The sequence below is a fragment of the Aquarana catesbeiana genome, linkage group LG09, assembly GCF_042186555.1.
Source record: "Aquarana catesbeiana isolate 2022-GZ linkage group LG09, ASM4218655v1, whole genome shotgun sequence".
NCBI lineage: Eukaryota > Metazoa > Chordata > Amphibia > Anura > Ranidae > Aquarana > Aquarana catesbeiana.
Window position 1 is genome coordinate 6,352,961 of NC_133332.1, and position 14,137 is coordinate 6,367,097.

At 44.7% G+C, this 14,137-nt stretch overlaps 1 protein-coding gene across 2 annotated transcripts in view; it reads left to right on the forward strand.

Moving 5' to 3' along the window:
• Positions 1-14,137, forward strand: part of SASH3 (SAM and SH3 domain containing 3) — a 56,136-nt gene that overhangs the window by 19,504 nt on the left and 22,495 nt on the right. For both annotated transcript variants that reach the window (XM_073598101.1, XM_073598102.1), the window contains exon 3: positions 3,853-3,945. In XM_073598101.1, coding sequence (XP_073454202.1) covers positions 3,853-3,945 — 93 coding nt within the window. The remainder of the gene's footprint in view (positions 1-3,852; positions 3,946-14,137) is intronic.

The following is a 14,137-nucleotide window of genomic DNA, read 5'->3' on the forward strand; positions in this document are numbered from 1 at the left end:
ATTTTCTTATTTTCGGATTTTCGAATTTCCGGATTTTTGAATTTACGAATTTACTAGTTTTCGAATTTCTGGATTTTCTAAATTACGAATTTTAGAATTTACATCTTTACGAATTTTTGAATTTTGAATTTATGAATTTTCGAATGTATGAATTTTTGAATTTATGAATTTTTGAATTTTCAAATTTTGAATTTCCGAGTTTCCAAATTTCCAAATTCCCGAATTTTTGAATTGAATTTATGAATTTTCAAACTTTCAAATTTTGAATTTACGAATTGTTGAATTTATGAATTTTCGAATTTACGAATTCATGAATTTTTTCGAATTTACGGATTTTCAAATTTCCGGATTTTTGAATTTCAAATGTGTGAATTTTCAAATTTACTAATTTACGAATATTCAAATTTACGAATATTCTGAAAAATTCGTTAAAGGTCATTTCGTTAATTCGGATATTTCTGAATTAACAAATTTTTCGAAAATTCATTAAAAAAAAACGAATTTGGAATGAAACGAATTGAAAATGTCTAGGTGACACATATATACACATCCACCATCCTGCCAGGCATCATCTCACAGGATCGATCGATGCATCTGACATCAGCTTTTAGTCTTGCTTCCATGGCCTGGCTGAAATACATTTGCAATATATTTCTATGTAAGATTGCCTAAAACCAATTGTATATTTTACTATATGAGGCACGATGGAATAGAAGGGACCTTACTACGGGCTACAACAAAATGGCGGTAGGTATACAGCTCTATATGCTACAGCAGCGCTTTTTCTAAAAGTCTCTCTTGACTCTTTTGTGACACGAAATGCATTAGATTGTATCCCAACTGCCATTGTAATAAAGAAGTTCCTCTGTAGCCCGGAGTTCAATAATCCTTTCCTTTTATTATAATGCTGTGCAAGAGTGAAACGAGCCATATTGGTATTTTGTGTTTTTTTTTTTTGCTAGGACTTTGTAATGTCTGGTGAAACGCGTAGCTCCTCAGCAGCTGGGCAACAGATTCTGATACTATACCTAACTGTCTAGACAAAAATCATTTACATTTCAGACAGCTGCAGTGAATCATTTTTTTCTTTCTTTCCATCCTCATGAATTATTGATGCAAATGTCTTTTCCCCGGCCGGGAGGTCTGCTGCTCTGCTTAGTCAAACTTTGACACCTTTTGGTGCCACTTCCTCCTCTGCTTGTCAGGTGTGAGCGTGTTTCCTGTAAAGAGCCTTGCATGTGCAGGATGCAGCACAGCGGGGGTTAAAGCAGACTGTAACTACACGCTGAGAACCTGAGGTTGCGGCATCCTGACCAGAAGAGAGGCAGAAGCCGCACACTGCGAGCTGCGAAGAGTTCCACCACTGATGAGTCCTTGTTAGAGCAGAGAGTTGTCCCCTGTACAGGTTTTACTGGAAACAAGCAGAATTCTCAGTGTTGTAGATTGTTGTAGATTTGGCTGTTCAGTGGTTACCGATCTCCACCAAGAGACAAGTAGCGGGCAAAGCCAATAGATCCATGTTTCCAGGAGTAAGGGATTATGGGAAGACACGTCAGCTTTCATCTCCGGGAGCTTAGCCCTGGTAGCTTTTGGCTTAGAAAGCAATGTGGCACCTTAAGGCCTCCCTCACACTAACCCTAACTATAAGCCCAATACTAACCCTAAGCCTAATACTAACTCTAAGCCTAATACTAACTCTAAGCCTAATACTAACCCCCAACAATAACCCCCCCGTGGACCTCAAATGATTCCTCCCCATAACCCTAGTACTATCTGTACCTGTACACTAGGACTTCCTGTAACCCTAACACTAAACCTTCCTGTAATCGTAACACCAACCCACCCTGAAACCATAACACTAATCCACTCTGTAACCCTAACACTAACCCTCCTTGTAACACTAACCATTCCTATAACCTTAACAACAGCCCCTGATTTAACCCTAATCATCCCTGTAACCCCAACAATAACCTCCCTGTAATCCCAACAATAAACCTTCATGTAATCCTAATGCTAACTACTTCCTGTAAGTCCAACAGTAAGCCTCCATGTAACCCCAACACTAACCCTCCCTATATCCCTAGTAATAACCCCCCCATGTAACCACAAGAACAACCCTCCATGTAACCCTAACACTAACCCTCTCTGTAACCCCAACAATATCCCCCTATGTAGTCCTAATTATTCCTATAACCTTAACAATAATCCTTGATTTAACCCTAACCCTCCCTGTAACCCCAAGAACTAAACTTCATGTAATCCTAACACTAACCCTTCCTGTAAGTCCAACAATAACCCTTCGTGGAACCCTAATAACTCTCCATATAACTGTAACACTAACCTTCTCTGTAACCTCAACAACTCTTTATGTAACCCTAACACTAACCCTTCCAATAATAACCCTTCATGTAACCCCCAACAACTCTCCATGTAACCCTAACACTAACCTTCCCTGTAACCTCAACAACTCTCCATGAAACCTTAACACTAACCTTCCCTGTAACCTTAGCCACTCTTCATGTAACCCTAATACTAACCTTCTCTGTAACCTCAACAACTCTTTATGTAACCCTAACACTAACCTTCTCTGTAACCTCAACAACTCTTTATGTAACCCTAACACTAACCCTTCCAATAATAACCCTTCATGTAACCCCCAACAACTCTCCATGTAACCCTAACACTAACCTTCCCTGTAACCGCAACAACTCTTCATGTAACCCTAACACTAGCCCTTACTGTAACCTCAACAACTCCCCATGAAACCCTAACACTAACCTTCCCTGTAACCTCAACAACTCTTTATGTAACCCTAACACTAACCCTTCCAATAATAACCCTTCATGTATCCCCCAACAACTCTCCATGTAACCCTAACACTAACCTTCCCTGTAACCGCAACAACTCTTCATGTAACCCTAACACTAGCCCTTCCTGTAACCTCAACAACTCTCCATGTAACCCTAACACTAACCTTCCCTGTAACCTCAATAACTCTCCATGTAACCCTGACATCAGCCCTTCCTGTAACCTCAACAACTCTCTTCTACGTGTCGCAGGTTTGTCGGCCAATAGAGACTTCTGCTGGCTTTTGGGTGACAGGCTTTGTGCGATTTTTTAAGATTCCGTCACGCGAAAATCATGGCAAAATCCCACCTACTATAATGGCACCCACACGTGCGTTGTGCGTTTTGAACCTTCTATGTAGCCCTGGCCATTTTTGTAACCCCCAACAATTACCCCCCAATTTAACTCTAACACTATCCTCCCCCTACAACACTCTCTATGTAAATCGAATACAAACCTTGCACCTCTCACCCTAACCTTCCCTGTAACTGTAACCCTTCAAACCAAACCCCCCCCCCCCTTAAAAAACCCTAACACACCCACCCCCCCTCCCCCCCACCCGTGATCCTCAACATTCAGCAGCTTATCAATGAATTTTTCCAAGTGATGACTATCAGTTATTTAAATCCACCAACTTCCAAGGACGGTGCTCACAGATGGACAGAAGTAGGACCATTGGGCTCCATTGGTAAGGTTGCAAGTTCCTTTTGGAGACTCTGAAGTCCCTCTGGAGACCCTCATGTTCTGTTAATGTTTTGGCATTTTCAGGATGGGGTTCTAGGACCTATTCACCAGCCCACAGGGTACTAGTGGAGTTCCTTAATGGATTAATAAACTAGGAATGGTACTTGTGGGTGTGCTGGTCTACTTTGGACTTGTAGAATCAGAGCCAGTCCCGGATTGGCTTGCAGTGTGTTCTTTGTCTAATGCGTTCATTGCTTTGTCTGTGGATTTCCTGCCTTGTGATATCTTATTTACATACAATGTATTTCTTATTCCCTCTAGTTGTCCTTACAACGCTCCAGCAGCTTTAAGGATTTCGGGAAGTCAAAACCGAGCTCGCCCGTTTCCTGCAATGAGTTCAACCTGGAAACTGAAGTGAGTGAGAATCTGCAGAACATTCCTGAACGTATCTTGTGTATCTTCTCTATGTAACCTCTCAGAGAGTCACCGGGGTTGACTTACTAGTCTAAGAGCAAATAGACTCTGCAAGAGCCGTTGCTCCAGAAATGAGTAAATGAGGGTAGGCTCTGCTGACTTCAATCATCCAATCATGTGCAAGCAAAAAATGCTGTTTTTTTTTTTTTTTACCTTGCATGTGATTGGGTATTCTTTGCAAAGTGAAGCTTTCCCTCGTGTATTAAGCTCTGGAGCAACTGCACTTTGCAAAGTGTACAGTCTATTTACCTTTAGTAAATCAACCCCACTATGTTCTCGTCCTTCATTATTCCTTGTTTGTTTGTATTTTGAGACATGACTCTGTAGAGCTCTTTGTAATAGAATGGTAGTACAGTATTTGAGTGTTGTTCCATGTTTTTTTTTTTAAAGGTGTTTATTTTTGGATTTTTACAATGAAAATAATACAAAAAAGATGAAATAATAAAAGAACCAAGAATACAGACTGCTCTACATACATGTATGTCATAGGTATTTAGCTCCATGAAGATATAACATAAATCATGAAGTAGTACAGCTGTAAAAAACAGTAATACCCCAACCAGAACAAAGTCACACCATTCATACACACACCCATACACACATCTGGCACCCACGACCACCAGTAATACAGCATAATTCCGGCACGCCTTGTGGAATAAACTCTCACCAGAATGTATACAATTTCCATCCACATTAAGATATATGTCAAATAATGTTTGCTAAGAACACATCTCCTCGCCTCCTCACTGAGATAACTGCGAGGAGAGGACATCCCCCCAGAAGTCCCTCGAAACATCCAGCCATGGCTGCCAGATGCTGGTGAACTTCCTAGGGCATGCCCTACTCTTGTATATCAACTTAAATTTTGGGAGAGTTCCATGAACAATACGGAAGAAGGCTTGGGCTGAAGGGGGTTCAGTATCTTTCCAATGCAGTAAAATTGTCTTACGTGCATAAAACAATAAAATACGTATCAACATCCTAGTGTGAGTACGAGGAACATTATCATTTAGTACTCCCAGAAGTCCGACCTCAGGAGTTTGCGGCAGCGGTATATGTAGCTTACGGTTGAAGAAGGAAAAAACATCTTTCCAGAATGCTGTAAGTCCAGGACATGTTCAAAACATATGAAAGAAATCAGCAGCAATCCTTTTACATCTAGCGCATGCAATATCTTGACCCAGTCCCATTGCAACCAACCTAGCGGGTGTATAATGTAAGTGATGTATAAACTTAAATTGTATCAGGACATCAGCTGTACTGATGATATCCTGAAAGCATATTTCCACTGCCTCCTCCCCAATGGCGACCCTAGGGGGGGGGCCAGAGGGGGCCCTGACCCCCCCCCAACATTGTGCTGTGCCCCACCATGTGCCCCCCCTAAAAAAAAATTTTTTTTTTTTTACAAAAAATCAATGTCTAAGAGGGAGAGAGTCCCCAGTCAGCTCCTGCGGGTGATTCCTCCCCCCTCCCCTGCTCGCTGACACTGCATAATGCGAGCGTTCACACAACCACGGCCGCCTGATCTGCTCCTTCACCTGCATCCTCATTGGCAGGGAGAAGAGCGAGTTGCAGGAAGGACTCCACCAGGACTTTCAGTTACTGAAAAAACAGACTGATTTCTCCCGTCCTTAGGATAGGAGAACCAGCCTGTAAATTCCAAGAGATGCCAGACCAGAGCTGTCAATAGCAGGGGCAGGACAGCAAGAGGAGGCTGGGGAACCCCACAGTGGCAGAACACCAGGGCCCGGAGGCAAGACAACCTTTGCAACCCTGATAGTTCTCCCACTGCTTTGGATCCTTATATTTTCTTGATATGCTGGTGACATATATCTCTTGTTTTCTGCCACCCTGGGGGACCCCAATGCAGTAGGAAGGGAGCCCACTGCAGAACATGTGAAAGGGCCCGTTGTGGGGTCGTAGTAAAGGGCCCCAGGATATATATATATATATATATATATATATATATATATATATATATGCATTTTATAGTTGCCCCCCTACTTTTGTCCCTGTCCCCCCATGTGCCCCCCCTAAATTTGAAAGCTGGAGACGCCACTGCTCCTCCCAGTCCTCTTCAGAAAGCTCAGGCATAATCCTTTGCCATTTACATTGAGAGTTCTGAAAAGGATCCGCGCCCATCACCTGAAGGCGCCCATAAAAGGTCGTCACAAGTTTGTTTATCTCTGGAAATGACAGAAGGTCCTCCATGGAGGATTCCTTGAGCTCTATGGTCAATGAGCCAAATTGTGTCTTGAGGGCATGTCGCAATAAAAGGTATTTGAAGAAGAATTTGTTTGCAATGCCATATTTAGTGTTGTTCCATGTTAACCATTAATTAATGCAGGAAGTTCGGAGTTTAGGTGATCTAACTATAAGAATGATTCCAGGTATGGATATTTTTACATATTTATATTGCTCCAGCATGGACTAATGTAACTTTTCATGTACTATGCCCAGGGCCAGTAGCGTCGCTAGGGGGTGGCTTTTGGGGCTATAGCCCCGAATCTGAGACCCAAAGCCCGAGTCTCTCAGAGACGGCCGTGGTATCTCTGCAGCCGGGACGTGAGTGCGGCGAGCAGCACTGGAGAGTCGATCGGGCGAAAGAGCAGAGAGGGTTTACATCATCTCTCACCGCCCACCCTGCATCAACACTGTTCCGCTTTCAATGTGCAGCCGCATGCAGCAGAGAGATTACATCATCCCTCACTGCCCGCCCTCTCTCTGGTGACCCTGATGTAAGGAGGGGCTCTCTGGGGACTCTGATGTAAGGAAGGAGCTGTCTAGGGACCCTGATGTAAGGAGGGGCTTTCTGGGGACCCTGATGTAAGGAAGGGGCTCTCTGGGGACCCTGATGTAAGGGGGGGCTCTCTAGGGACCCTGATGTAGGGAAGGGGCTCTCTGGGGACCCTGATGTCAGGAAGGGGCTCTCTGGGGACCCTGATGTAAGGGGGAGGCTCTCTGGGGACCCTGATGTAAGGGGGGCTTTCTGGGAACCCTGATGTAAGTGGGGGGCTCTATGGGGACCCTGATGTAAGAGGGGGGGTCTCTGAGGACCCTGATGTAAGAGGGGCTCCTGTGGACCCTGATGTAAGGGGGGGCTCTCTAGGACCCTGATGTAAGGGGGCTCTCTGGGGACCCTGATGCAAGTGTGGGGCTCTCTGGGGACCCTGATGTAAGGAAGGGGCTCTCTGGGGACTCTGATGTAAGGGGGAGGCTCTCTGGGGACCCTGATGTAAGGGGGGGCTCTCTGGGGACCCTGATGTAAGGGGGGGCTTTCTGGGGACCCTGATGTAAGCGGGGGGGCTCCTGGGGACCCTGATGTAAGTGGGGGGGCTCTCTGGGGACCCTGATGTAAGGAGGCTCTCTGGTGATCCTGATGTAAGTAGGGGGCTCTCTGGGGACCCTGATGTAAGTAGGGGGCTCTCTGGGGACCCTGATGTAAGTAGGGGGCTCTCTGGGGACCCTGATGTTTTTTTTTTTACCTTAATGCATTCTATGCAATGAGATAAAAAAAAATCTTTCAATATAAGCTCCCCTTAAACACTTGTCTGGCTCCTCTTTTGACCCAACTCTGTGCCTTGTCTGCTGACAATCAAATCCCATGAAGAGGAAGTGGGGGCGGGGCCTAACCAGGCTTGGGAGCGCAACCACACGAGTGCCCCCATAGCAAACGACTTGCTAAGGGGGCACTCAGAGAGGAGGAGTGGACAGCACAGACGGGGGACCCCAGTAGATGTTTTTTTACGGGGGGCCACTGTGTACAATACCATTGCACAGAGCAGATAAGTATTACTTGCCAGCAATTCCCAGCTGTCAAAATGAGTGTTTATATAAACTCTGTTTAGACTCCAGATAGAAAGATACAAATAATATTGTTACTTTTGTGTCTACTTTATTTCAGTTATCTGCAGATTTTTTTTTCTTCTCCTATTTATCAAACCTTAGTTTACCCTAATTATCTCTAATTAACCCCCCCCCCACACACACACACACACTCACACACTTTTTTTTATTTATCTATTATCTATTTTATCTATTTTTATCTATTTTATCTATTTTTTTTTAGTTTTTTTTTTTTAATTTTTATTTCATTTTTATTGATTTCTAAATTTTTTAATGTTAGAGTCCTTTCACACGGGCGTTCTGTATGTCCGTTTTTCCTCCATCCAGTGTTGCATGTCCGCGCAATTGTCATTCAAAGTGTGACAAAATAATAGATTTGGGGAAGGAGATAATTAGGGCTGTTCGCAAAAAAAAATAAAAAATTAAAAAAAATAAGGGTCCTTTCACACGGGCGTTCAGTTCAGTCATTTTTTTCTTTTTTGTAAAAAAACAGATCTGTTGGCGGATAAAAAAAATAGACATACATGTATGTCTATGGGCTAGCGGACATTAACGGATGATCATCTGCTAACATCCGCCTCCGTTAAGTTGCGTTTTTTTGAGACAGAAGAAAACCCTAATTTCATTCAGTTTAATAAACAGAACAGATGAAAAACGGATGTTCGTGAACAACATCTGCTTACATCCGATCCGCTGACATCCATTTTTACCCAAATAGCAAATACATGGGCGTTCAGTTTTTTTAGTTCAGTTCAGTCACTTTTTTTTTTTTTTGTGGAAAAACTGATGAAAAACAGATGTCAGCAGACAAATAAACGGATGTAAAAATTGACATCCGTATCTGTTTTTGATCCACTTTTTTACAAAAAAAAAAAGGGATAGTGATAAAAATAGTGTATATATATATATATATAATTATTTTTTATTTTTTTTTTTTACACTTTGAGTTTTTTTTAATGCAACAAAAAAAATGTAGTAGACATATATATATATATATATATATATATATATATATATATATATATATATATATTATATTTTTTATTTTTTTTTTACATGTCTGCTGACATCCATTTTTTTTTATAATTTTATATATATATATACACACATATAAAATTATAAAAAAACAGATGTCAGCAGACATGTAAAAAAAATGAAATGATTTTCAGTCCAGCCCAGATGTTAATAAGACAAAAATTTCCCCTTGTGTGGGATAAAGAGAGATATTTCATACTCTGCCACCAGTAAAGAATGTAGACGGAAAACACAAGTGCCACCATCCCAGCCGGAGTTTTGCTCTATACAGCTGACAGGTCCCCAGCTGAGAGATGATAGGTCATTCATAAATTCCCCTTCATCGAGGCTTAGGTCTATTGAGTGGAACTGAGTTTTTTTTTGCAAATATTAGTTTGAAGCTCACTTAGTAAGGTTATCCAGATCAATCCATATGGCTTGGTGCTATAGTCCTTTCCTTCTACATACACTACATTACCAAATGTATTGGGACGCCTGCCTTTACACACCCTAACTCGCTCATCCATGTCTTTATGGACCTTGCTTTGTGCACTGGTGCACAGTCATGTTGGAACAGGAAGGGGTCATCCCCAAACTGTTCCCACAAATTTGTGAGCATGAAATTGTCCAAAATGTCTTGGTATGGTGATGCCTTAAGAGTTCCCTTCACTGGAACTAAGGGGCCAAACCCAACCCCTGAAAAACAACCCCACACCATAATCCCCCCTCCACCAAATGATTTGGACCAGTGCACAAAGCAAGGTCCATAAAGACATGGATGAGCAAGTTTGGGGTGGAAGAACGTGACTGGCCTGCACAGAGTCCTGACCTCAACCTGATAGGACACCTTTGGAATGATTTAGAGCGGAGAATGCGAGCCAGGCCTTCTCGTCCAACATCAGTGCCTGACCTCACTAATGCGCTTCTGGAAGAATGGTCAAACATTCCCATAGACACACCCCTAAACCTCGTGGACAGCCTTCCTAGAAGATTTGAGCCGCAAGGGGTGGGCCAACTCAATAATGAACTCAATAATGAACCCTACGGACTAAGACTGGGATGCCATTAAAGTACATGTGTGTGTAAAGGCAGGTGTCCCAATACTTTTGACAATATAGGGCATTTGCACTGGTCCCACAGACAAATCCCTTCAACAATATCCTCCCTTCTGAATAGAGAGCAGGAGCACAGTGTTGACCAGTTGTGCTATCCTCCTGGTTTTTCTTCAGGATAATGAAATTTGTAGATGGACCCACTGGGCATGCAGTTGGCTCCTAGGTTGCTTTGTAAATGGTCCTCCTCCTAGCCACGAACATCTTCCCCTCATGCTCAGCCCATCTCTACTTCTTGGACCCACTGGGCATGCAATGGGCTCCTAGGTTGCTTTGTAAATAGTCCTCCTCCTAGCCACGAACATTTTCTTCTAATGCTCAGCCCATCTCTACTTCTTGGACCCACTGGGGCATGCAATGGGCTCCTAGGTTGCTTTGTAAATGGTCCTCCTCCTAGCCACGAACATCTTCCCCTCATGCTCAGCCCATCTCTACTTCTTGGACCCACTGGGGCATGCAATGGGCTCCTAGGTTGCTTTGTAAATGGTCCTCCTCCTAGCCACGAACATCTTCCCCTCATGCTCAGCCCATCTCTACTTCTTGGACCCACTGGGGCATGCAATGGGCTCCTAGGTTGCTTTGTAAATGGTCCTCCTCCTAGCCACGTACATCTACCCCTCATGCCAAGCCCATCTCTACTTCTTGGACCCACTGGGGCATGCAATAGACTCCTAGGTTGCTTTGTAAATTGTCCTCCTCCTAGCCACGAACATCTTCCCCTCATGCTCAGCCCATCTCTACTTCTTGGACCCACTGGGCATGCAATGGGATCCTAGCTTGCTTTGTAAATGGTCCTCCTCCTAGCCACGATTATCTTCCCTTCATGCTCAGCCCATATCTACTTCTTGGACCCACTGGGCATGCAATGGGATCCTAGCTTGCTTTGTAAATGGTCCCCCTCCTAGCCACGAACATCTTCCCCTCATGCTCAGCCCATCTCTACTTCTTCTCCCAATGGTCCATTATCAGATCACACTCAACTTCACCTATCCCATGTTGCAGTCAGAGCCACCTCTGTTGCCTCTTTCTTCCCCTTCTTCAATTGTTGAGACTTCGGCCTTCCCAAGCTACCCCATAGATTTTCAGCTCATGTTCTGCCTCCTCTTTCTTTCCTCTTATTTATGATCATCTCCTCCCACTTTCTTCATGCCCTGATGTATCAAAATGTATTCTCCCTGAAAATACACTATAGTAGCTGTAGATATTTGTAGCAGGAGTCGCAGGATATTGCCCAGGTTCTTTTTCCCAGTAATTGCCCTGGAGCCAGGCACATCTTCACAGTCACTCTTTGGCTGATTGACAAGTCCAGGGGTCTTCTTTTTGGTGTTTTTATTTTTGGGGTAACTTGGATAGGGATGGAATATTTTCAAAAAGAATTACGTACAAGATGAGGACAGAAAACTTCCTTCTGTGAATCTGACGCAAAAGTCCTTGCAAAAAGCAAACTGTGGACTTATCTTTATAGAGCTGAGTCCCTTCGCTGAGAATTAGGCCGGCCGTACATGCTTCAAATCTTGGCCGGTTCAGCAGGAACTGGCCGAGATTCGAATCGTTAATGGAAAGGCCGAATGTACCAAGTTGGTAGATAGATCAACTTGGGTACAACCAGCCTGCTGGATTCTCTTGAGATTATCGCAAGCGGCTGCTATAGACACTCGCGATAATAACTGTCTTCTCCCAGAGGGGGGGGTGGCTTCCCTCCCACCCTCCCCCGCCCCCAAGAAGACTAAGGCCCAGCAGGAGGGATTCCCGCATCAACACTGTTCAATTTCTTTCCTGCCGGCCTTAGAGAGACTGGGTTCTTCAGGACACCAGCCGATGTCCCCTTTATACAAACACACGGCTGACTCTCTAGCACCAGAGGGGTGGCAGCAGCCCAAAAGTCTCTCTCTCTCTGTACTCACAAATGTCCTAGGAAAATTGGTTGCCTCCTTCCAATATCCATGCAACATTTTCCCCCTGTGATACCAGACTAGACCTTCAGACGGCAGCCCCTCAGTCAGCTCTCTGTAATTTCATCATCCAAGCCCCACAGCTAGCCTAGCTGAGGCCTCACGAAACAGCAAGCACTTGGCAGGGTTGCCCAAAGGACAGACAGCCCTCCAGACTGGACTTCTCCTCTCCAGGATAAGACTGCTTTTTATCTCAGAGTATTTATACAGACTCCAAGCACCCTTCAGGGCCACCCTTCCTGAGATTGGCCAGGGCTGTATAAATATCCATGCTGCCACTTGCATTGCTCTACACCTATGTTCAGTGGTGGCTGCTCATAATGGGCTCAGGGGTGCCACCCCCCCCCCCCAATCCATGTGCCCGGCCCATAATCTCTATGCAGGGCACTGGACGCATAGATTTCAATGTTTTTTTTTGTTTGTTTTTTTCTAAGTGCGTGTTTGGCTTCAAAAAGGGTGGGCTTGTGGTGCACAGCACTGTATGACATTAACGAATTAATATTGGCTAATGTCTTCCTGCTTTCCCCTTCTGGCCAATCAGGAAGCGGGTCCTGAGACCCGATCGGCCAGGAGTCCCAAGTCCTGATTGGCCAACAGGAGAAAAGACCACCAGAACTCAGGAGAAGATGCGGTGGGGGGGAAGCCACGGAAGCTGCGACCTGGATGGGGTAAGTGTGGGGCTTCCAGGGAGCCATGGCGGGCGGTGCGAGCGAATGAAGCGGTGATCAAGCGATGGGGGGGTTAATTGGCTGGCTGAGGGGGTGAGGGGTGAATGGCTGGCTGGGTGGGGGCCGTGGGCCGCAACCCCCCTCCCCCCCCAAGAAAATTGAGCACCAGCCGCCTGATCTCTGGAAAGCAGAGGAAGCAATCAAACCCGCAGCAGCTGAAACACAGAACAGACCAGATTAATCAAATGCAGCTGCACTGATTAGTGAGAACAACTAAATTCACCTAATAACAAAACAGCAGCTCCGCCAGAACTACACTTACCTAATCCTAGCACTTATCTGAGAAGGTGCTACATATTGAAGAACTATTAGTATTGCCTATCTCAACCAATCAGATTCTACCTTTAAGGAAAGGAAGAGCCTCTGACTATTTACTGTAAGACTAATTATATCTTCTTACTTTTTTTATCTCTTCACCGCTTCATAAATTTCACCAAAATACTTCACTAATGGTTGGCTTTTCAGTGACACATACTTCATCAGAAATGCATTCTGCATCCGGTTCCTCTTTTTTACTTTCCTTTCTTATTACTTATACTATCAGGTGACAGGACTGTACTGTAGGGAAAGGTTATTTTGTAACATTTTGCTACATTTTAGCTCCATTTTTAGATACGATGACTCAAAAACAAACCTTGACTACCGCATGTAACGATGAGGGTCAGACAAAAGGGAAAAGTATCCATTTACATATATTGTGTTACTTTTATATTTAGAATAACATTTCCAACAACATGGAAAAAGTACGAGTACATTTCAAGACAGCTTCCGTTATCAACAGGAGCGGCCGGTGCATAAAGGGCGCAGGGGCACCCCCCCCCCCCCCCCCCAGTTTGCATGCGGAGATGCATGTGGGTGCCAGATTCATGGATTTCTATGAGGTTTTGTTTTTTCTCAGCCCACATGTTTAGCCTCTTCCCGACCGCCGCACGCCCATATATACGTCGGCAGAATGGCACGGGTTGGCAAAAGGGCGTACAGGTAGGTCCCCTTTAAGATACGGCATTGTGGGTGCGCGCGCACCGCCGCATGCTCCATGACTACGCCGCCGGTGTCCCACGATCATGTCACAGAGCGGCAGAACAGGGAAGTGCCTATGTAAACAAGGCATTTCCCCGTTCTGCCTAGCAACATGACAGAGATCTACTACTCCCTGTCATCGGTAACAGTGATCGCTGTCATGTCAGTGGTAGCCCCCCCCCCCCCCCCCCCCCCCAGTTAGAATCGCTTTGGTAACATACAGCTGAGTGAGAAGCGAACACATAGCGTTGCGCCCGCTTCTCACATTTTTGGGGTGCCTAGTAGAGCCTATGGCTCTAATCAGGTGCTTCCAAAAAACATCCCCCGCCAGTGTAATTCAGATGCCAGGCGCCCAAAAATGGGCCGGGCACCTGAATAGAGGGTGTCAGCAGCGGCCATAGATAGATTCATGCAATGCACGACTCTATCTATGGTGATTAGAGCGGTGCAGGAGAGGGGG